At 39.7% G+C, this 23,492-nt stretch overlaps 1 protein-coding gene across 7 annotated transcripts in view; it reads right to left on the minus strand.

The window, feature by feature from the left end:
• The window catches only part of LOC126334286 (NAD-dependent protein deacylase sirtuin-5, mitochondrial-like), a 137,350-nt gene that overhangs the window by 47,460 nt on the left and 66,398 nt on the right, over positions 1–23,492 (minus strand). The window contains exon 1 of one of the 7 annotated variants that reach the window (XM_049996819.1): positions 16,657–18,023. The exons of 1 other annotated variant lie outside the window; for it this stretch is intronic. In XM_049996819.1, the coding sequence (XP_049852776.1) occupies positions 16,657–16,688 (32 nt within the window). In that variant the 5' untranslated portion in view covers positions 16,689–18,023. Of the gene's footprint in view, positions 1–1,383; positions 1,477–2,462; positions 2,602–14,063; positions 14,136–15,010; positions 15,450–15,749; positions 15,832–16,656; positions 18,024–23,492 lie in introns of those variants that run through there. 5 more of the 7 variants (XM_049996827.1, XM_049996817.1, XM_049996821.1 and 2 more) reach the window with 5 other exon arrangements.

Raw genomic sequence — 23,492 nt, forward strand, 5'->3', positions numbered from 1 at the left:
TGGACTAAAAGTCGTTGAATAGGCATTGTATTTAGCAGCAGGCTTATTCAACGAAGCCCTTCTGATGGTCATGAACATGGCAGGAATTTTAGTAGGCACGCAGAGCTACAATTATGCCAGACAAATGGATAACCAGTGCGTGAGCCGGCAGAATCAACATAGATCATTGGAACTGAAGGAAGGTTGGAAAGCTCAGAAAGCACTGCTGCAAGCACAAAACGAAGCCTGTGAGGAAGAAGAAGGGTTACTATATGGTGCTGGAATCGCAGATTAATTGGTAAGCATTTTACATTATTATTAACTTTTGAATTTCTACTTTCCAAGAACTTATTTTTCAAATGCCTTTATCTCAAAATTACTTTTTTCACATTTGTGTGCACTCCAAATCAAAAAGTGTAGAACCGATCATTATGAAAATTTATAGTAGGATTCTTTATAAAATTACAAATTATATGAAGCCACTTCTGAAATGATATTATGATTTTAAGGGTATTTTTCTTAGCCTAATTAGAGAAAAAAAATCATGAAAACTGAAGTAATTTGTTGCAACACCTGCAAAGTTTTCATTATTTTCACCTGCGTTGAGGTTCATACTCCTAGAAAATATGTTATTAATGTAAAATAAAAATCTTTTTGATTTCAGATGAAAATCGGAATGGCTACACTGCATGCATTTGGAGAAGTATACTCACAACTTTCAGTGAACATCACAGCGTAACTTTGTATTTTTGGCTGAAATCATTTTAAAAAAGTCACAAAAACTGTTCGAAATATGAATGAAATGATGTCAAAATTTGATTAAATTCTAATTAATTCTTCCTACCCAAAAAAATCCCAAAAAATCAGTGTCAAACAGCCTCCTAATGTGGTTTCCCCCCCTTAAGATGGAATCTGAAGCACAGTGCAACTATACATTTTTCACATTAACAAACACTGACAGAGGAGAAACAAGCAATAATTGATACATTAAAATTCTAGGAGTTTGGCACTTAACGACAGCCATCGAGACTTACTCATGTTTACCTATGAGGTAAAAAACATGATGTACTTTGTAAAAACGAAACAAAAACCATTTTCATAAATCATATGAAAAAAAAAAATGAAGTCATTTTAGAAACATTATGTACACATTCAAATAGGTGATATTAGTTATGGAGGGTAGGAAAGGATGGGGTTGCAGGTCATTGTGACCCTACTTTAAGAGTGGGATCCAACTATTGTGAGGGATAGAGTGTGGAAACATAACTTTTTCCATCTCTGCACATTGTGTTTCAGCATCATCATCATCATCATCATCATCATCATCATCATCATCATCATTATTATTATTTTATTATTAATCACAATACACAAAAATATTGTTTGTTTCTTGCAACAACTAACCCTGTCTAAACGCAGGTGCTGGAAGTGGTGATGTGAGGTTTCCCTTGTGTGGTCAACATACTCACGTTGATAACCCAAAACCAATAACTGCTTCTGAAATGTTTTTATGATTGTTATCACAAGTAAATAAAAAGAAGATAATTTGTCAGTCACATACAATCTGTTGACAGTATGTTATTTTTCCCATGCTAAGAAAATTTATTGTTATTTTGTACACAGTTAACTGCATTTCCTTAAGCCCAAAATTCAGAATGAAGCTCTAATTCCAAATAAGTAACATACTGCAGTGGGATGCTGCAATCTACAATGAGGAACTCCTGTTTACAATAAAAATATTGTTTCACAGGGAATTCTTTTCATTTGGCCTTCAAAATGTTGAGCTTCTCACTTTCTTCCATTTTATTACTGCCTTCTGAAAACAGAACCTCCATAACAGTGCACCCTCCCAACCAAACGGTTTATGGGCTATCTAAAGAAAACCTTCCTAGCCCAACCCCTTGGTCTGGTTCAGGTTCACTGATGATATCTTCACAATCTGACCCTAGGCCAAGACACGCTATTTTCATTCCTTCACAACCTCTCAACACCTCTCCCATGCACTTCACCACGTCCTCCTCAACCCAGCATGGCACCTTCCTTGATGTTGAACTCCTCCTCTCTGATGCACCTGAGCTTGTATGTGTGATAGATTATTAGAACGATGGCAACATCAACAGTTCAGTATATATTTAACAGCATTTTATGATGTAATAAGTGTTGTACTCATTGGATTACGTGGGACTCTCACAGCCAAAAGGCTGCATTTTGATGACGACATGTACTCATGTCCGATAGTCTTATATTCTGACAGAATGTAAGTTATGTACATTTCTAACCAATTTTTATAATTATGCTACTATCTTAATGAAATGTTTGCTGATGTATATACCCCTGTGCTTCACTTTTGTATTTCATTGTGTTTAGGTAACTTTTGCAGTGTTACTTGAAAATGGCCCTAAGGCCAAAGTTGCAATTGTAATAGTAAATATTTTATGCAGTCCACAGTGACAATGATGTCTTTTAAGAAACATTAGCAATACCTTTGTACTCTGTATATGACTAGATGGTTCTCTGGCTTGATAATGCTTCACTGGAGTTTGACTATTGGCTATCAATATGGACTTCTCTTGCTGTTCCTTTTGTATGATTCTGTACCAGCCAACAATGGTCACACAGTAATTGTGTTCTTATTTGGTGTAAGAGAACTTGCTCCAGTGGGATCTGTGTTGAACTTATACATAAAAAACAGACTTTGGCACAACAGTATCATGGCAACAAGAATCACTGAATATGATCTGCAACATGTGGTTTTTTATCATTATTATTTTTATATTTACGATAATTTAATGCTGAAGATGGGTCAACGATTCCCAAAAAAGGGGGGGGGGGGGGGGGCGGCAGCATATCTAACGGCAATAACAGGCACAGTCTAGGAATTCTGACCACAGCAACAGCAACAATTGGAATAGCACAAAGCTACAAACTGCACCCCCCTCCCCCTACCTGTTTGCTAAAACAGATGACTGGGGTTCATATCAGTATCAGTTACATATTTACTTTAAGGAATGTTATTATTCCAGCCTGGATTTTCCACTGTATTATTGTAAAGAAAGTCATATCTCAAACTGATGTTTAAGTGTACTTACTTGCAATCTTAAAAGGTGGAAAGCAAGTAGAAAGGAATCTTGTATAAGTTACTTCAAGACTTACAACACAGTAACTGTCATCAGCACTGAGTGATCTGTATTTTATGTGACAAATCTAGTCACACTGCTGCATTGTGTCAGAAATTGGATGGCACTAATTGGCCTACTTTTGCCACTTCAAATACAGCAAGTATTTACCACTCAGTCATTGTATTATGAAGCTTAGGCACAACTGTTAAGTCATAAACACAGAGGTACAGTTAGTCTGAGACAGGAGGCTATCATTAATGAAGAAACCAGTCTCCTTTAAACCAACCTACAAAGTGCAAAATTATTCCTTATATCTAGTAATAAAAGTATTTCTATTGTGCATTAACATTATTGCTTGCTTATGGCTCATCTTATAGCAAGCAACTGAGATTCTCCAGAGGTAAGCCAATCCCATCTGCACTTCCAGGTGACAAAGAGAGAGAGAGAGAGAGATCATTTACTAGAACAAGTAATTTAATCCATTTTTCTATTTACTGTGCTACTTCATTAGTCAATATTCACAAACCTAATGGCCCATTAAATGTTTCAGGCACTATTAAATCTACAATGAAATCACAACCAAAAGTTGACATGTATCCCACTACAAGGCTTGAAGCAATAATGTCTCCTACGTCAGGTGGACAATACTTTTCCAAAATCAACTTATCTGATGCATATCTGCAACTTCTTCTCAATGAATCAAAAACATGCTGTTATAGCAAGAACAAAGATGATGAACGGAACATAGTGCTTCATAGAGCAACACGTAAGCTACAGGTTGTGTGTAGCACTGAATAAATTGACTGGACAACAGTAATACAACGTAAAGAATAGGCTGAGCACTCGTTTGTGTTCACTTAAATAATGCCGTTTCTTTGGTGTCTCACTAGAGCATGTCAGGGACTGAACCAGGTGGCCTCTGTAAGTGGGCCTGCAAACTGCATGGATGCGTGCTCTCTGAAATCACCCTCCCTCTTAGGGAATGGGAAAAGATATACCTAAATACATGCATAAAAAACACTAGACACAGAAAAAATGCATGGTACTGAGAAAACACTGGTAACAAAGAAACATTGGTACCGAAAAAGCACTGGTATTGTAAAAACACTGATCTCACAAGGCAATGAGATTATGAATCACAGAAAACACCAATGACAGTAGTGAACACCCATCTCATCAGCCAATGATGGTGGCTGCTGCAGCATGTGGCAAACAAGCACCAGCGAGTAGGGGTGGAAGTGATGAGCGGGCAGGTTGGCATGCCATCTCCCCACTCGTAAGAGGCCATGGGGCAGGACCAGGGACAGCGCAGCCACAGCTGGTCGAAGAGATGGGATGTCCACCCAACAGGAGTGCGGACAATGCACAGGTCCCAGCCCAGGTAACGACTGATGGTGGCAGAACAGAGTTCAGCCGGCAGCCGAAACTATGAGCCCAAACAGGTGTGCAAGGTCATAACAATTGCTGAACCGCTGTTGGCAAGTGAATGAGTGTGCGTGGTTGGTGCCCATGCAGCAGCTCCATTGGGCCATTGTACCCCACCAGAGTGAAATGGTACAAAGTCAAAAAATGGTCTAAAGCAGCTTCAGTGGACCTGCTAGATACGAACTTCTGCATCTAAGTTTTAAACGTCCAAACTATGCATCTGACTTCACCATTAGTTTGAGGATGAAAGAGGGAAGCAGTGACATGGCGAGCACCATTAGCCTGACAAAATGATGTAAATTCTCGAGAAACAAACTGGGGTCATTAATGGTAATCACGGAAGAAACAAAATTGCAAAAATCTTAGGCAGGGCCAAAACAGTGGCCGCTGCTGATGTGGACGGACAGCACACCATGAAGGGAAAAATGGAAGAGACATCCACTAAAATAATCAAAAAGTAGATGCTTCCATAGCCGCTGCAGCATTGACCAGGAGCAGGGGGGGGGGGGGGGGGGGGGGGGGCAAAGGTGACCGCAGGGCTGCCTGTTGCTGGACACAGTGAGTGCAAGCGGCAATAAGCTGCGTAACGCCCCCATCATATGGCTGTCAACACACATGCCAGAAGGCCAAAGCTTTCGTGCAAGAGGTCTCCCAATGACTGGCATGCAGAAGCTGCAGTACATTATGGTGTAAGGAAGTGAGAATCACAACCCAGGGAGCAGTGTCCTCCGTAGCTAAGAAAAGAACCCCACCAAACACAGAAAGGTGGAGCTGGAGGGAGAAGTGATTACGTAAGGGATATGAGGCACAGTGTGGGGGTTTTTCTAGCCAACTGTACTGCACAAAAGAGAGGACCCAACTAAGTACAGGATCCACAGTGAAGGCCAATGCTACTGTGGCACTAGTGATGGGAGAACCATTGATTGCATTCTGGTTCATGGTATCTAAATTGAAACAAATCAACTAATGCTTATCGAATGCCAGGTCAAAGGCTATTGGAAGGCGAGATAAGGGATTGGTGTTGGTGTGTTGTGCTGTCGGCCAGTAATGGATCTGATAATGATAATGGGAGAGGAAGAGAACCGACCACTGGTGCTGCCTTATCCGACATGGGAGCCTTAGAGTTAAAAAGTGCAACCAATAAATAGTTTATGATCTATAGTTAAATGGAACTTAGAACCATACAAGAAGATGTAAATTTTCTTGAGGGTGAACACAATCGCTAAAGCCTCCTTTTCAATCTGAGACTATCACTGCTGAGCAGAACTTAATGCAAATACCATGCTGGGAGGTAGCTGTGGTTAACAATAGATGATGACATGGCTGAAAAGTGGCCAGACACAGTGTAGATTGAAGCTTAGATTTAAGCAAAGCAAATGCTCTGTCACAACCAGAAAAAAGGCACATTTTTACACAAAATTGCATGCAGTCACTGAGCAACAGTGAATGCATCTGGTAAAAATTTATGGTAGTACACAACTTTAGCTAGAAACACCTGCAGTTCCATAACAGAAACCAGCCACAGCAAACCCACAATTGCGTCAACGTCGTGACCCCTGGGCAAGAAACCTCAAAACCTATGTACTCAACTGACGGCTGAAAAAAGAAACTAGGATTTGGCAAGACTGCACTTGAGACCCACAGACTGCAAAACACAAAACAATTATCTGAGATTGTTTGTTACGGTGGTCTTCGATGGAAGAAACCGAAACAATGATATTGTCGAGGTAATTGATGTAGCTGGATACAGAGGCTGTCAGCTATCTAAATAATGCTGAAAAATTGCAGTTGCATTTGTGGCGCCAAAAGGCAAGCATTGACACTGGTATACACTGATAGGTGTATTGACAACAAGAAGGCACCTAATGGCCTCTTCCAAGAGGAGATGGAGGAACACTTCTGGGAAATCAATCTTGGAAAAGTAGTGGCCACCTGACAATTTTGTGAACAACTCATCGGGGTGGGGCAAAGAGTAAACATTTCTCACAGACCGTGCATTAAATGTGACACTAAGTCACCGTGGAGGCAAAGCTTACCCGTCGGCTTCTTATCGATGACCAGTGGTGTAGCCCATTCACTAGAAGAAACAAGCTGAATGACATTGAGCGGAGTCTAATTCGGCCTTGACAGAGTCGTGCAATGTGAGAGGCACCTGCTGCAACCAAAAGAAACCGATGGTGGGTGTTTTCCTTCACGTAATGTGGATCTGAAAACCAGCAGCACAACATAGCCCAGGGGAAATCAGAGATGAAAACTCGGAGCAGAGGATCTCCAGTTGCTGATAAGAAACTTCATCTGGACATTAAATTTACCTCTCAGAAATGGCGAAACAGAAAGCATTTAACATATCTAACCAAGACAGATCTATGGTATGGGAATGATCCATGATGAGGAATATGAGGGAATGAACAGCAAATTTGTAAGAGACAGGAGGGGAGAACTGACCTAGAGTCGGAATCTGCTGTTTACTGTAGCTAACCAACTTCCGTGAAACCTGTGTGAGGGGAGGTGAGCTCAAGTCCACATATGCCTCTGCATTTAATAAAGTCACTGCAGCTCCTGTATCAACTTGCATTTTTAGCGGTTTATTAAACACATGCAAGTCAATAAAAAATGGGAAGACAGCCATTGTAGGGATACAGTTTATGTCCATCGGTACTACTGTGTCTGCCACGCCTGAAGAGGAGTAACACACTGATGCAATGTGACCTTTCTTTCAACATTTGTTGCAAATTGCCCAACACTTAGGGCACACAGCATGCTCATCTTGGACGATACAGTACGAGGAAGACGGAAGAGGGTATGGGACCACTGTTGTTATGCAGTTTGTTGCTGCCGTGGCCATAATCAATACTGCCCATGTGACGCTGAGTTGAAGGTTGTATTGCTGCAATGCCTTCCCCGTCATCCTGAACGCTTGCAGCGTACCTAACGCAATTGACTGAGCAACTTCCGATACCTCCCCTCCATGCAGCAATCTGATTGCCTGTGGCAGTGACACTTCAAAAGACTGTGCTATATTGAGCACAGCCGTAAGCGTCAGATTCTCACACTGTTCCTTGTCACAGACTTCCCTATCTGGGGTCAGACTACTAACAACATCACACACTATGTGATCAGCGATAGGTTCATGATAGGTACAAGTGACAAATTTACAACAAAGGCTCAACCGTGTAATTTTGCAGCCCAGGCTTTGCAAGATTGGTTTGGACATTTCTTGACAACAGTAAAATTCTACATGTCACAACAACATGCATTCTGTCACAGTAATAGGTTGAGAGAAACTTGCACATTTCATCAAATGATAAGCTGACCCGTTTTTGCAAAGGTGCAAGTTGGCACAACAACTGATATATGTGCATCGAAAGCCAGGAAAGAAAAAAAGCCCTACACGAGTTTGCAACAGGAGAGTAACCTCCGCAAACATGCAGAGGGCGGTGGTGAAAGCCTGATGTTCTGTGAAAGCTTGCTGCTGGGCAATGAGACATTGGAGTATTTCTTCTATCAAGATGTTTGTCAAGTGACTTAGCATCAACACTTAACATCTGGAGAAAATATAACCCTCATTTGTCACCAAGTTTGTTATAGCAAGAATAAATACAATGTATGGAACATAGTACTTTATAGAGTGATACATAAGATACAGGTTGTGCGTAGCCTTGAACAAATTGAGTGGGCAACAGTAATAAGGCATAAAGAATAGGCTAAGCACTAATTTGCGATCACTTAAATAATGTTGTTTCTTTGGCGGTTCACCAGCGTGTGCCAAGGGCCAATCCAGGTGGCCTCTATAAGCAGGCCTGTGAACTGTATGGATGTCTGCTCTCTGAAATTGCACCTGTCGTGAGTGAAAGTACATCACATACTTTCTGGACTGTATCAGTGTAACTGCCTGTCATTTGGAGCTGCCAGGGTCTTGCAATTGCTCGGTAATATTTGGAACAATTAATAGAAAAGATCCCTCTATGTGTGCACTACCTAACAACATTATTGTAACAGAATCAACTCTGTAAAACTGAATAAAGAAAGACATTATGTGTAATCCTAATAAGTGCATATCTGCTCTGCCTACAGTGTAATAATAAGTCCACAGCATAATCAAAGATATGGTACTGCCAACTCAATGGCATATCAAAGAAAAGGTAAACTAAACTGCTCAAAATATGTTTTGCACCACCTGCATATCTCTGATTAAAAATATTTCATAGGAGGTCCTGGTTAAGGACAAGGAAGTCGGTGCTACCGCTGCAATGGACTCAGTCCTCAACCAGATCCTCCAACATGTGTAACAGAGATGGTCTTGTGAATTTTGACAGCACTGTGCACCTTTCATTCATTGTGTTATTGCTTCAAAATTCACAGTAAACTGCAACTGGCCCTGGATTCATTGGACTTTAGAATAATAATTCCACAAGCACTCTGTGTGCTAATCCTCAAAGGAGAGAAGGAAATGAAAAAATAAGCATTGTGAAACAAACAAATAGAAGTTTTACTGTGAAATAAAAACAAAATAATAATCAATAAAAAGGTGGTCACTTTGAACATGTACATCTGTGAAATCAAAATCCGCTACTGGGTGACATTCAACACTGTGATGCTCCATCCCTGCACTGTAAGCTGTTTGGATACTGCTCAGCCTACTTGGTGGCCGAGACAGTGCTGCTTAAGCCTTCAACGGTGGTCCTCCTGACAACATCCAATGTGCGGGAAGCATTGCTGCTACAACACACTGCAAATTTCAACTGCACCTAATTATGTTTTAATGGGGTTCATGTCAATGGCTGCAAGATAAGCACATTACTTAATCAACATTCAGTGCTTAATAAATTACTGCCTCATGGCATGGAATTCCAATGCTGATGACCCCTGCACTTTCCTATGAACTTGGTTGAAGATTTCAGCTTTCAGGAAACATGTTTTCAACTACAGCAGAGTTTAAAAAATATTTCATACAAGGTCCTGGTTACAGAGAAGGAAGTCGGTGTCACTGCTTCAATGGACTCAGTCCTCAACCAGTCCTCCAACATGTGTAACAGGGATGGTCTTGTGGATTCTGACAGCACTGCACACCTTTCATTTATTGTGTTAGTGCTTTAAACTTCACAATAAACTTCTACTGGCCGTGGGCTGCAGAATAATAATTCCACAAGCACTCTGCAGGCTAATCCTCAAATTACTACAAGCACAACTAACAATAACTTAGCTTGATGGCATGCCTATTGGTCCGGCATCAATTCAGAAATCCAAAAGACTAACAAAGTTCAGAACAGCGGTCATCACTGATGCCGCATTTTTCGTCTCTGCCAATACAGCAGCATTAGGAAAGAATCCGTGAAGACTATGCAAAGTTTTTCCTGTACTCAATGTGGCCCCCTGGTAAGACACACCTTATCAAACTACTCCTATGGGGCAAATATTTCATCCACCATCAATGTGCCCACTATTACTCTAATTAGTTTCCTGACCTTACACAAGTGGACACCAATGAAAGGACGAAACCCCGCCAAGATCACGCACAGTCACTGCCACAAGTCCGTGTTTGAGCTTCCGCACCCATTACCTCGAGTGGCATCACAAGTGCAGCCTCTTTACCGTCTAAGGGGCTGAAGTGTGTGCCAAGAGGCTGAAGTGTGTGCATGCAGATTTCGGCTTGCATCTGACTGGTTGCCAGACACAATTTTAGGTAGATGGAGACAGCAAATGTTTTGTGACTTGAACCAAATGCACATCTTACATCACACAAGAAAAAGTGAAAGACACAGCTATAAGAACACCTCACTGCTTGCACTGCCATCGTAGGCAGTCTCTGCAGCATTTCAGACCACCACCAGCTGATAACTAAACGTTACAGTACATAGATATCCTTGAGGTGAACGTAACAACAGTGTGCAGTGTCTCTTGCGATGCAACTCTGCTCAAGAATCAATGTAGCTCAGACATGACCCCTTCCATTGAGCCCCTCCTCCACCATCAGCTCTAGCCCATTTCAAAGGAACATGCCTGGGTGCCAATGGAGATGGAAACATCATCTCTGGACCAGCGTGCAGCTGCAGGGCTGCATCGACAGGCGCAGACACGAAGCTAGAGCTGTTTACTGATAACAAATCTCCGATGACATCCTCTGACGGGGAAATCTTCGGCTCTGAGATTCCACTGCTGATCTCCTTAAGGTAGACCTACAATAGCAACTTGCATATTCATACGATGTCCGCCCCCGGTAGCTGAGTGGTCAGCGTGACAGACTGTCAACCCTAAGGGCCAGGGTTCGATTCCCAGCTGGGTCGGAGATTTTCTCCGCTCAGGGACTGGGTGTTGTGTTGTCCTAATCGTCATCATTTCATCCCTATCGAGGCGCAAGTTGCCGAAATGGCACCAAATCGAAAGACATGCACCAGGCGGGTGGTCTACCCGACGGGAGGCCCTCGTCACACGACATTATTATATTCATATGATGGCACATTTTGATGAATAATAGCTAATTCTGAGCATATTTCCACGGCACTTGCACACTCCTGTATAGTACATTCTATTTCCCGCATACACGGTGCACAAGTCTCTAAGCTGGTTGAGGTACTTTTAAGGGAGGAGAGCCTGTTGTCATGATTTACCCAAAAAAATAAAAAAATAAAAAATAAAAAAAATAAAGGCCTCGTACTTCCACAGATGACGGCAGGTATTGACCGTGTGTGGCCCCCTACCCACTATACTCTCACTAATCAAATCCAGCAACCTCCTTTCCCAAACCTCTTGAGGTGCAGACCATGCCTAGTGTAGCTTCATCTCACAATAGTCCCCACAGGCACCGTCACAATGTGCACCTGGCCAGCAGTCACAGCACCACCACCAGCTCAGCAATGACATGCCTTACAGCACTGCCCAGACAAGGCCAATCACGCCCTTGGGACATTGGTGCCACAAGTTAGGGAAGCAATCCTATTCAGGTCACCACCTATGTTGTATGCTTACCGAGGCAGTTCACTGCCCCACCCACTATCATTATCACCTTTCATGAAATCCTTACTCATTGGCCCTAAACCCTCAATCTGCTGATCCAGCCCAGCACTCAGCTAGAAAATGCTGGTGACCTCATTCTTCTCGCTGATAGTCTTCTGCACACATCCTACTCCTACGTCACTTTGAGGCTCATCTCCTCTTGACTCTGGCACCCGATAGCCACAACAAAACAATCAGACTGCACTCTCCTCCTACTAGCTCTATTACCAACTGCAAGTTCCTGTCACCCCCCCCCCCTTTCCCTCATCCACAGCAGTTCTTTCCAAGTTGATCCAACTGTTCCTGAAGGGCACAGATCTCCCCTTCCTGCTGCTCTATTAACCTAGGCCTACTCCTGCTGCATATTTCACAATTCTAGAAAAGAGCCTCAGCAATCTCCACAGAGTTCTTACCACTAGATTATTCCAATAGAAACCATTTACTGCAGCTCCCAAAATGCATTTCATTACCAACTTTCCTACAGCAGCTCTTACAGCATCCATTTACGGTCAAAAAATATCTACAGGGGGGGAAAAAAAAGCTTCAATACGAAACACTAAAGGAATGTTATGAAATTTATCACATTCACTTTTCTATAAAAGGAGTGCAGTTTCATTACTACTGCAAATTCAGAAACATCACATGAAAGATAAGGTGATGTATACAAACATTTGTCAGAAGTCACAACTAACAGCAATTTAAACCAATTTGCAATGTTTCTGAACCCTAACACAGAGATACCAAAACTTCCCTTGTCTGCAGGAAAAAAGAGACACTAGTGCAGCTATTCACTGCAAAAGGTATTTATAGGTATTTATAAATATATTTGCAAACATACACAGTTCATTACAATTGCTGAGACCAGTATGTAAACAAAAGTAAGACTTATAAAATGGCTATCAAAAATTCTCTGTACAGGCAAACCCACAATATAACACACACTAAATATACTAAAAAGGTACTCAAAATGCAGGAAACAACAAAAATACAATTAAAAAATATGGTCACAACTTATGCTAAGAAGAGCACTCAACCAGTGTTTACTATGACTGCCCTCATACTACATCCTGTTTACGTAACAATTAACCACTGATCATGAATGTGTATATGACTGAATTTATCTTAAGGGGGACAGTGCTAGTGCTTCACTGCTGTTTCACTATTTCCTATGGAAATTTTTGTAGTTGTCATTTTGTGAGATCACACACCTGCTACTGATTATACAGGGTTTTATTCTGTTCTACTGCGTCCCTTCCACTGGGTCTGTGTTCAACTTGGACAATAAAGTAAAGTTTGGCACCACTTTAAACTTTAACAATTTCAGTGTAACAGGCTTAGCTCTATGTAGCAGTGTGTTTAAAACTATTTACTTTCAGGCAGGATGATGAAAGCTTTGTGCACTAAGAGATAGGTGTGTGTGTGTTTTGGCTAAATTGTTTCTGACTTAGACCATATGAAATCTGACATTTGATATCTAAAAAAGGTGTGTCCAAAAGAATGGTTATAGGGAATGAGATATTAAGTTAGCCATCGCTAAGAAATGAAAACATGGAGATATTCAATCGTATTGCTCTCCATCATTTTTTGAGAGCTACAACAAATGAAACAGGCAGAGTGCTGGACAGACATGGTATGCAGCCTATTTTCCAACCACCCAAGAATACAAGGAGAGGTACCCACAATAGACAGCCTTGGTCTTACTATTCCTGGGACAACTTTGCACAGAACACCAGCACCATATTAATATAATAATTTTGACAAATCTGCTATCGCTGTACACAGCCACATGAACAGATATACAACTATGACTGGAGACGTGGTAATCTTATCTCACACATCTATTTACTGGGAGTCTGTCATTAAAGAGCTGATGAGATCAGAACATGCAAAAAAAATGTAACTGGGACAGTTGCTGTTTCCTTAGAGGTGCATTGAATCAGGCACTTGCTGCTGAAAGGCTACAAAGAAATATGTTGAATTATCCATTATCTAACAACATCAGCATTGCAAACAATGCACCTCCATCACAGACATGGAAATACTCTCCAAGAGCAACTGGAAATTCCTTTACTTGACATCTTCATGGCAAAATTTGGCCAAGTAAATAAACTATCTCACAGCCTCTGGATAACACAGGACAATGGAGGAAGTAGTTGAAAGTTTGAGATTACATCAAAATCTAATGCAGCAAGAAATTCACAATGCATTTACTGCACTCATCTAGTAATTGAGATACAGTCATCAGCAGGTACATAAACAGACTGAGAATGTTGTTGGCTTTCAGGTGATTCCCAGAGCTATGGCTCTGGTTCAAATGGATGTAGGTTGCAGTAGTTATGCAGAATATTAAACCTACCAGGTACAGCAAAAGTTCAAGACAAAAGAGCACAATCCAGGACAGTAACATATTAAAGCAATGTAACAAATGTGGCATACTACTGTAAAGCAGTTTTTTATGTCAGACACAGTCAGTATAGCTATTCATTATTTATCTCATTTGTGACTCATCAGAGGAGCAGCATACTAAATTATTCAAATCACACCTACCTAACTGAAGGATTAGGCCCACTGAGCTATAGTGTGTTAAATCCTTTAGTAGTACTTTCCTTTCATCTACATTTGGATTTTTTAAAAGAAAACAAAAAAAATTAAAAACAACTTATACCAGTATAACAAATGAGGGCAATTAGTCACAATTTATTCCACTGATTTAACATAACACAGAAATTTCCAAATGAGCAAATGAGAAGAATGCGATATCAGACAGCCTCCCCAGACGTCCTGGTTGTGGTGACAGCCTGATCTGTAATACAGCACGAGGTCTAGGTTAGGATGGACAGTGTTAATTTGATTCTGTGCTTGTGAAGCCAATGAATGGAATGCCATGAGAAAGTTGCGGTAACAGATTGACCTGCAGCCTACCTTAAGATTTACGCTCGCGCATATTTATTGCACTTTGCCATACTTAACGTACATTTTATAATCTAAAACGGCAAGGTAAATCCTGAAAAACTAATTTCATAAACGACAGATCTTAGGAGTTTTTGATCATATTTATACATATATCATACATGAAGTACGAAAAATTCAAGAGGTGTGTGAGAGAGAGAGAGAGATATCATACATGAAGTACGAAAAATTCAAGAGGTGTGTGAGAGAGAGAGAGAGAGAGAGAGAGAGAGAGAGAGAGAGAGAGAGAGGGAGGGAGGGGAGATTTTATACTTCCGAAAATGTCTATGTCAAGTTCATGTGAAGTGAGAGATAAATCTACAACTGACAACAGAATGTTGGTTGAATGATACAGTGGTGAGAGAAAAAGTAACCACAGAAAAGAACCGAAACTTTTGTTGTCCTGTCCCATGAAATGGTCGCAATTGTACCGATCATCAGTTTCTAAGTCGATGTCAGGAATTATGTAACCTTAGATAAAAATGTTCTGTACATTATGAAAGAAATCATTTCACTGTACATGAAGTTTACGATGTAATATTGACCTTTCTTCCCTTTTTAGAACTGGAGCAGCACGCACAGATGATATTACATTACTGTACTTACAATGCATTTTACGTAGAGAAAAACAGACTAGCAGTTTATGCCCATATATTTCCCAAGTGAAGTATTTCGTTTTCCACATTCACCGTCCAAAATCGTCACAAAGAATAAATCTATTTTCACAACATTGTAACAGCTAAAAAACACCTGCGGCTAACTGTACACTGACAGTTGACACCTGCGGCCCGTCAGCAAACATTTCAATCCCGCAAATCACATGACTTGCGACCGCACAACAATGCGTCGATACCATTTCTTTCGTCGGTATGCACAAGACTAGATCGTACTACGCAACTGCAGCATGTTTTCCACAACAGAAAGTAGTAATTAGTTTTTGACAGGCATAAAGCAGTAGTTTTTTGTATCTTGAACATGTACAGTCGTAGAAATTTATTGTTAGAACATTTTCAAATTAATGCACTGCCGGTAACATACACACAAAATACCACGATTTTCGTGAGATTCGATGTTACCAACAACGCTTATATAGGTATGACGTATACGGCAACACATTTCTCTAATTTTGAGAAAAACGCTATTTACTTTAACTGACGTGCTACCAAAGTGTTTTATGCCGTTAAGGGGACTAGTCCGTTATTACCAGGGGAAACCTTGAAAAAATTGAGTTTTCTAAACAGTGTAACACAAAGAATAAGGTTTGTGGGCCCATATAATGCTTACCATTTTTCGGGAACATTTTTATGTATGAATCGCAGCTTAAGCTCTCATGCTCTTTTATTTGTATTTTTTTGTTGCAAGTGAAATAAGCCATGTAAATTATTTATGTACATCACAGGTACTCTTTACTCAAAATACAAAGAGTTCTTTTCCCTGAAGTTCCTTACACGATTATCGATAAAGTAGACTATTGAAAAGATGGTCCTGTCATAAATTGTTATACAAAGACACTTTAAGTTTGATTATCAAAAATTTCCGAAATGAATTCTGGGTTTTTCTTTAAAAAAAAATTATTTTCGAAGTTAAGTCACAAGAGTAGTCTGCTTTCTCACTTAAGCGTTTTTTTACGACAGTATACATAATTTCAGATCTCTATCTTTAATAGTTTTTGCCAAAGTGTACCAGAACGTGAAATAATTTAACTTTCGGGAAATTCAAGTTAAAACTTGCGTGGCACTAATGCATCCCAGGTCTATATTCATCCTGTTTCTTGTGTTGTTCTTCCTCCGTCCTCTTTTATACATTTCTTGTTATTCTTGCTTCTTTGGTGGCGTCAAACACTGATTTTTCTGCTTCGAAGAGTCTCCTTTGGTCAATGGGTATTAAGAGGTCTTCGCATATTTAGTTCACCAGGCACACCCATCAGTTCCGAAACATTAAGCCTTGACACTGCATCATCATTGAATCATGGAACAGTATCTAGTACAACTATTTTTGAAGTATTTAGTCCTACAAGAACAGTTTTTGATATTAATTCCCACATCAAATGTTCAAACTTTCATTTGGATTTTGAGTCCTACCATGTAAACATTCTTATAATAATCTTGTGTCACTAAAAGGGTCCTTGGTATAGGTGTTTTAACTTCCATTATAGCAAATGGCAAAGAATGTTTATGGTTGTAGGTCTCACCTTGAGTAACAGCCCTCTGGTAGCCACACCATGAGTCACTGCCAGGTGGGCACAGTGCTGGACATAGGTTGACATCTGTGGAGGATTTATTCCCTCAAGATAATTTTTATTTTGTCTTATGGTTTGTCCATAATAATACTGCAACCTGTCTATTTCTTTGTCTGTAAGCCAACCACATCCACTAATGCACTTAACATCAGCTAATTTCTTTCCCTTCAAATTCCTCTTCAAGTTCCTCAGTCTTGTACCTAAGCTTTTATGGACACTCCATTTATTCAATTTTTGTCAGTATAAGGTTTGGATTCACAAACTTTTTGGTACTCTTTTGAGTCTAGATCTCCTAGTTAAGATATATACATCACACTATATTTCTCCACTGACCTGTGAAATATCTTCACATTCCATCTCTCCACTATAACCACTGAAATTAATCCAACATTTATGATTTTCAGTTCCATTAGTATAGCCATGACAGTATTTGGTAATACAGTCCGCATCAATGACTTTACCATTGCCCAAGGAGATAGCTGTCACTTCACCATTTAGGGAATTATGGCCACTTCATTGCCAGAATGCACCCATGGCTGCAGACAATCATGTATTGCTGTCATTTATGTCTACACTTTCCTGAACAGCGTATTTCATACTATCATTTCCTACTTCTTCTAAAGTCTGTAGAATAATTTTAATGTACCTGTCAAACCTAGTATGAGGAGGTAAGTCCATAAAAGCGCCAAAAATGTGCAGTTCTGTATCCTTTGCCTATACACCTCATAGCACAAGCAAGTTTATTATTTGTTTATACACCCACTGTTTAGTTACGCCACAAGTATAACCACATTCGCTTGAATCACAAAAATTACAAACAATTCTAAATTTTAATGCACAACCTCTTCTAGCACATATATCTTTCAACTACCTTCACGCCAGTATTGCCACATTCCTTCCATTGCAAAGCTTTATTTATAAGTTCAGATAGAGAATTGTACAACAATAACACAACCTGAATCAATAGTTGGCGTCTCCTTAGTATCATCATTGATACTGCCAAGCCCATTGTCCAAATATTCCAGTTTTAGCTTTGAAGCACTTTGAGTAGAAGCTGATTCAAGCGTTGTATCACAATATATATCAGTATTATCAAAATTAATCCGTTCGGTAATTCTATTTCCATAAAATTTATATTGTTTAACATCGAACTTCTTATTTCTTCCCACTGCTTTCAAGTGGAATAAGAAACTCTCTCACACAATACGAAACTCATAAACACAGTTACTTGGCTGTAATCAAAACTTTCGCGCTAAAACAACAGCAAACAATGACTAAACTCTCTGTAGAAACAAAAGACGAGCAACCCTAAACCTTTCGCAGGTTAGCCAACTTAAGGGAGTAAAATGTCATAAAAACGAAACAAATGAGAGCAAAACTTTATCTCGTAACAGAGCTGACATAGCGACGCCGTGGTGCATGCAGCCACTTTTAAATTCCTCTAATTTTGGTACTTTCCGTGGTCCTTATTCCTGGAAGTAAACTTTTTTTCGTTCAGAAAACTACAGAGGATTTTTTAAGACAAAAATATAAAAAAATCGTCTTCTGTACAGTTATTCACGTGCATGTCACCTTAACTTGATGCACAGGAATTTCATGTTTATGTGAATAGTTCAAACACAGAGGCGGAAACGTTCGAGGTTTGCAATATCAGCAAGTCACTTCCACAGTTAGGAAATTTCTCTTAATACTTGTTTCGCAATTGCAGTAGACATTTCTAGATCCTTGTAGCTTCTTCCCGTTGCCACGAATCAAGTCGTCGTCAGCCACTCATGTAGAGAAATTGCTCTCTACATACAAGTATTTTTCTGTTATCCGAGGACCTATGAGCATCAAAAGACAATTATAAGTTTTCAGATCCACACGAAATAATTACGCCTGTTGTCAGGTCCATGCTGAAATTCGTGAAGTCAGATTATGTGTGAAAACTGCCTTCGTTTAAGCAATCACTATTGCCTAGAACATTTTGATCGATCTTTCTGTTTCTTTCATTTTTTTTTATTTGAACAGAAGTTGCGGACACAAAACATAACAGAATTTCCTCTGTTTCAGAATAAATGAATTTTTTTGATATTACCTGATCCCTGGGAACTGAAAAGTCTTTTCTGCACCTACAGATGGCGGCGAGCAGTACATTGGAACCATATTGACTTGGTCTAGGTTACAGTACACATGCTCGAATCTGACAAGTTCATTAAGATGTACTGATTTTTAGCATTGCGTTACAAATGGTGAGGTAGCAATGAAGCGTTTCTGAAAGGTTTCATTTCGTTCCCAAACATATGACTTCAATTAAAGTATATCTGTAACCACCAATATTACACTGTTCGCAATTTTACTGCAACAAATTTTACCAACAGTGAGGTGTTTCGAGAGAGATACTCAATGTGTTGGAGTTTTGAAATAGCATTGATTCATTGGACATAAGATAAATGAACTGCTCCTTTAATTCGTCTGCTAGAACGGCTACCTACCCTTTCTAATCCCGGGCGAACACTTGAAACTAGTTTTCAGAGGTTCTAAAAGTAAACTTATTTTATTGAGATACCTTAATGGAGGCTGTTGAATATACTGTATACGTTATTAGAGCCAAAGCTGGCTGGCTTCAGCTGTTTTTGCTTGTACATCAGTAAGCTGTATCACTTTCAGAGCTGTTGAAGCTGCATTAGGGAAAAAATGCCTAATATAACTTTTTCAGTAAGTTCCAGAGTTAAATCTTGCCAATACTTTAATCCCTCCATTATCCACAGCTCAGTCCATATGAAAACAGATCTTTACAATATTTAAACGATGTAACTTTGAGATTAACGTACCCTGCAGCAAAGAAATCGCATAACCTCCAGTTGCCTCTGCTTGACGTGAATGTTATCACTTTGAAGTCACATTTGCCTCGTGTGTTGTGAATCAAATGATCGAGAAAGTCGATGGAGAGCTCTTTTTGTCTTCAATACTGCCTCACATTTGCACAAAATCTTGTGAACTGTAGGTTACTTGTACAATCTTGTCGCGCCTTTCCTACACCTACAAACTTCTGAACCTGTTCCAACGCAACTTCATCTGACACCCTCTCACAGACAATGAAATCTGCTCCAGTATTTATCCCTCTTTCCAGCTATAGCTTTTCCCACCTATTTCCATATCACATCAGGGCACCCTCGCTCTCCTCTCTCCGACTTCCTTTTTGTATTTCCCAGTACCCACCTTACTAGCTGCCCTCTATGGTTACCACCAAACAGCTCTGTATATTTATACCTACCACTATTGAAATGTTTAATGGGCCACAGCTTCTTCACCTAACACAGGGTCTTCAGTTCTTTAGTGAAAATGCAGAGCTTCTTTTTAACGAACTTTGCAGTTTCATTTTCATTTTAAAGTTTTAAATGTCCATTTTTGTCTTTTTATCTTTACCTGTCAGACATTTTATTTCTTTTTCAAACTTTAAATGACAAAAAAGTCTTTCTATTTGTAAACATTTATATACTGTACTTTACAATCTTTTTAAATTTTTGCATCTATAAATATGTTTTAGCATTTCTTCACTAATTTGTAAATGCTCTAAGTGGAAAAGTGGGATATTGTACCACTGGCCACCCACCCATCCCTTGCCCATTTGGACTGACAGAGATAAAATAACAACAAAGAAAAAAAATATCGTCTTGAGATTAGAAGCACACTACTATGTGTGCATTTGCTTACAAATAAGTTTTTTTGATAGGTTCCACCTTGAGCAAACACATTTGTTCTTCTTTTTTTAAACTCAGAACACAACAACAAAGAAATGGTAGGTTCTCACTTGCAGCAACAAAGTGTTTCACAGTACTTAGGTAACGTAGAGATACAGTTTTTTTCAGTAACAGTAAAATTTGCCCATGAGTGAGAAGTGTGGGCTCTTTCGTAGGTTTGTGAGCAGTGGGTTATGCTGTGGAATTTGTTCAAAGTATTTTCATTGGGGAGAATGCAGTAGGGAAGCCAGTGGACATTCTAGTGAGATCCTCTCCTGGGAAATCAGAATCTGTAGTAGAAATAAGTTGACAGGGGAGTGTAAGATCTGTGCCCTTCAGGTGTAGTCACAATGCACAAAGCAGGAAATAGATAGGTTGAAGAGGGTGAAGGGTGGTAGGGAATGGGAAGTGGCAGTAGACAAGAAGGCAGCTAGGAGGAGGAGGTATTCAGACAGTTATACTTTGCGTATATGCAATAGATTTAACAAACTGTCAGAGTTGAGTGGAGAGGAGCCTTTATAGCTGTAGATGTAGGGAACATCCAGCAGTCCGCAACAGTTGGGAGGTCTATGTCAGTTGAAAAGTCTAACAGAAAGAAAAAGGTTCTGCTGCTAGGTAGTTCGCACAGTAGAGGTGCGGGCCAGAAATTGAAGGAAGTGTTGGGGAGTAAGTACCACATCACCAGCATTGTGAATCCTAGTGCAAGGTTGGCTCAGGTGACTGACAGCATAGGGGAATTATATAGGAATTTTACGAAGGGGGATCAGATAGTGATAGTGGGTAGAATTGGGAACAGTCTTCATAGGGACAGGGAATATGATGTAGATGGTGACCTTGTAAAGATAGCTACTCAAACTGGTGACACTAATGTACATTTAGTCCAGTTGTTTTAACTTCATGACCAGGATTATCTTAATGCGGCTGTTAGGCGCGTTAACATGGGGCTGGAGAGGGTGCTAATGGCAGAGGGCATGGGTCACATGGGTCACATTTCGGTGGTGCCAGTTGGGTCTGTCAGTAGATTGGGTTTCACTAGGCATGGGCTGCACCTCAATAGGTATGGGAAGGGGAGGCTGACAAAACTTACAGATGACAGTGTAGTGGGTGGTGGTGTGATCACTCATGGAAAAATTCCTGTAGTAGTTGGTGTTAGAGCTGCACTTTTTTTAGACTGAAGTCAGCTGATAGGCATACCTGCTTAAAGAAAGTCCCTCTAACTAAGAGCTCATCTCTAGAGGACGCCATGTTTCCAAGTAGAGAAGGAATTAGCATATTTCATCAAGTTATAAGGCATATTAAAGTTAGTGAACTTCTTATAGATGTTGACTCTAAAATTATTGGTATGTTGGAACACCACTTAAATAATTTGACAATTCAGAGGCTTCCTTTATCAGGATACAGATTAGCTGGCTGTTTTTCAAGGAGTTCCTTGTTGGATGGGGGAGTGGCTAGGTACGTAAAAACAGTATTCCATTTGAGTCCATAGATGTATCATGGCACTGCACTGAACAGATATTTGAATTTTGTGTGGGGGCAGTTCAATTTAGTGAAACTAAACCTCTAATTGTTCATGGTTATATGTCCCCTAACTTTGATGTCAGAGCATTTCTGCTCAAGCTGGAGAGAGTTCTTGATTCTGTTTGGAGGGAGTACCAGACATTGGTTGTATATGATGGTGCAAGGAAAAGGACGTTGGTAGATCTCCTAAATTCTTATGATCTGATACAGACTGTGTTTTTTCCAACTAAGGTACAGGGGAGCAGTAGCACAGCAATAGACAATATTTTTATTCATTCTTCATTACTAGATGGACATTCTGTTAGTAAAAGGGTGAATGGCCTTTCAGAGCATGATGCACAAATTTTAATATTAAAGGCTTTTGTAGTCAAACAAATGTCACATATGAGTACAAACTATGTAGGAAAATTAATCTAACAGCAACTGATAGTTTTTTAAACCTTTTCAAGGAACAAGAGTAGCAGGATGTTTATTGTGCCGATAACATAGATGATAAATATAATGCTTTCCTTAACACGTTTCTCATGCTCTTTGAGAGTTGCTTTCCATTAGAACATTCTAAATGGGATACTAGCAGTAGTAGGCAGCCCGGGATAAGGATATCATGTAGAACAAAACAGGAATTATATCAAAATGTTAGAAGTAGTCACAATCAAGCTACAGTAGCCCATTACAAACAGTACTGTAAGGTGCTTAAAATGTTATTAGGAAAGCAAAGAGTATTGGGTAAGCAAATATAATACCTAATTCACATGATAAAATTAAAACCGTATGGTCAGTTATGAAGGAAGTGTGTGGTCAGCTTCACAAGGTCGACGATATAAAGTCAGTTCGTAGTAAAAATATATCTGTTACTGATAAGTCAGATATATGTGCAGTATTTAACAATCATTTTCTGAGCATTGCTGATAAATTAAATAAAAATTTAGTTTCTGCAGGGAATCATATAACTTTCTTGGCAAATGCCTTTCCGAGATTAATGTGTGAAATACTCAGTCAAGTCAGTAAATAAATCACTGAAGACTAAGGACTCTCATTGTTATGATGGAGTGACTAACAGAATATTAAAGTACTTTGCTGCACATATTAGCCCTGTATTTAGGTACATTTGTAATTTTTCCTTTAGGAATGGTCAGTTTCCTGAACGATTAAAGTACTCAGTAGCAAAGCCTCTTTATAAGAAGGGAGAAAGGGATAATGTAGACAGTTTTAGACCTATTTCAATGCCATCAATCTTTGTTAAAGTTATTGAAAAGGCTGTGTATGTAAAGATAATTGATCATTTTATATCACACGATTTGCTTTGAAATGTACAATTTGGCTTTAGAAGTCATTTAACAACCGAAAATGCTATATTCTCTTTTCTCTGTAAGGCACTGGACGAGTTAAACGAAAGGTTTTGAACGCTAGCCATATTCTTGATTATAATAAGGTGTTTGATTGTGTTGATCACAAAATATTGCTCCAGAAGTTGGACCATTATGGAATATGGGGGTAGCTCACAACTGGTTCACCCCTTACTTTGGCAACAGACAGCAAAAGGTCATT

Source organism: Schistocerca gregaria, chromosome 2 (genome assembly GCF_023897955.1).
Source record: "Schistocerca gregaria isolate iqSchGreg1 chromosome 2, iqSchGreg1.2, whole genome shotgun sequence".
NCBI classification, from domain to species: Eukaryota; Metazoa; Arthropoda; class Insecta; order Orthoptera; family Acrididae; genus Schistocerca; species Schistocerca gregaria.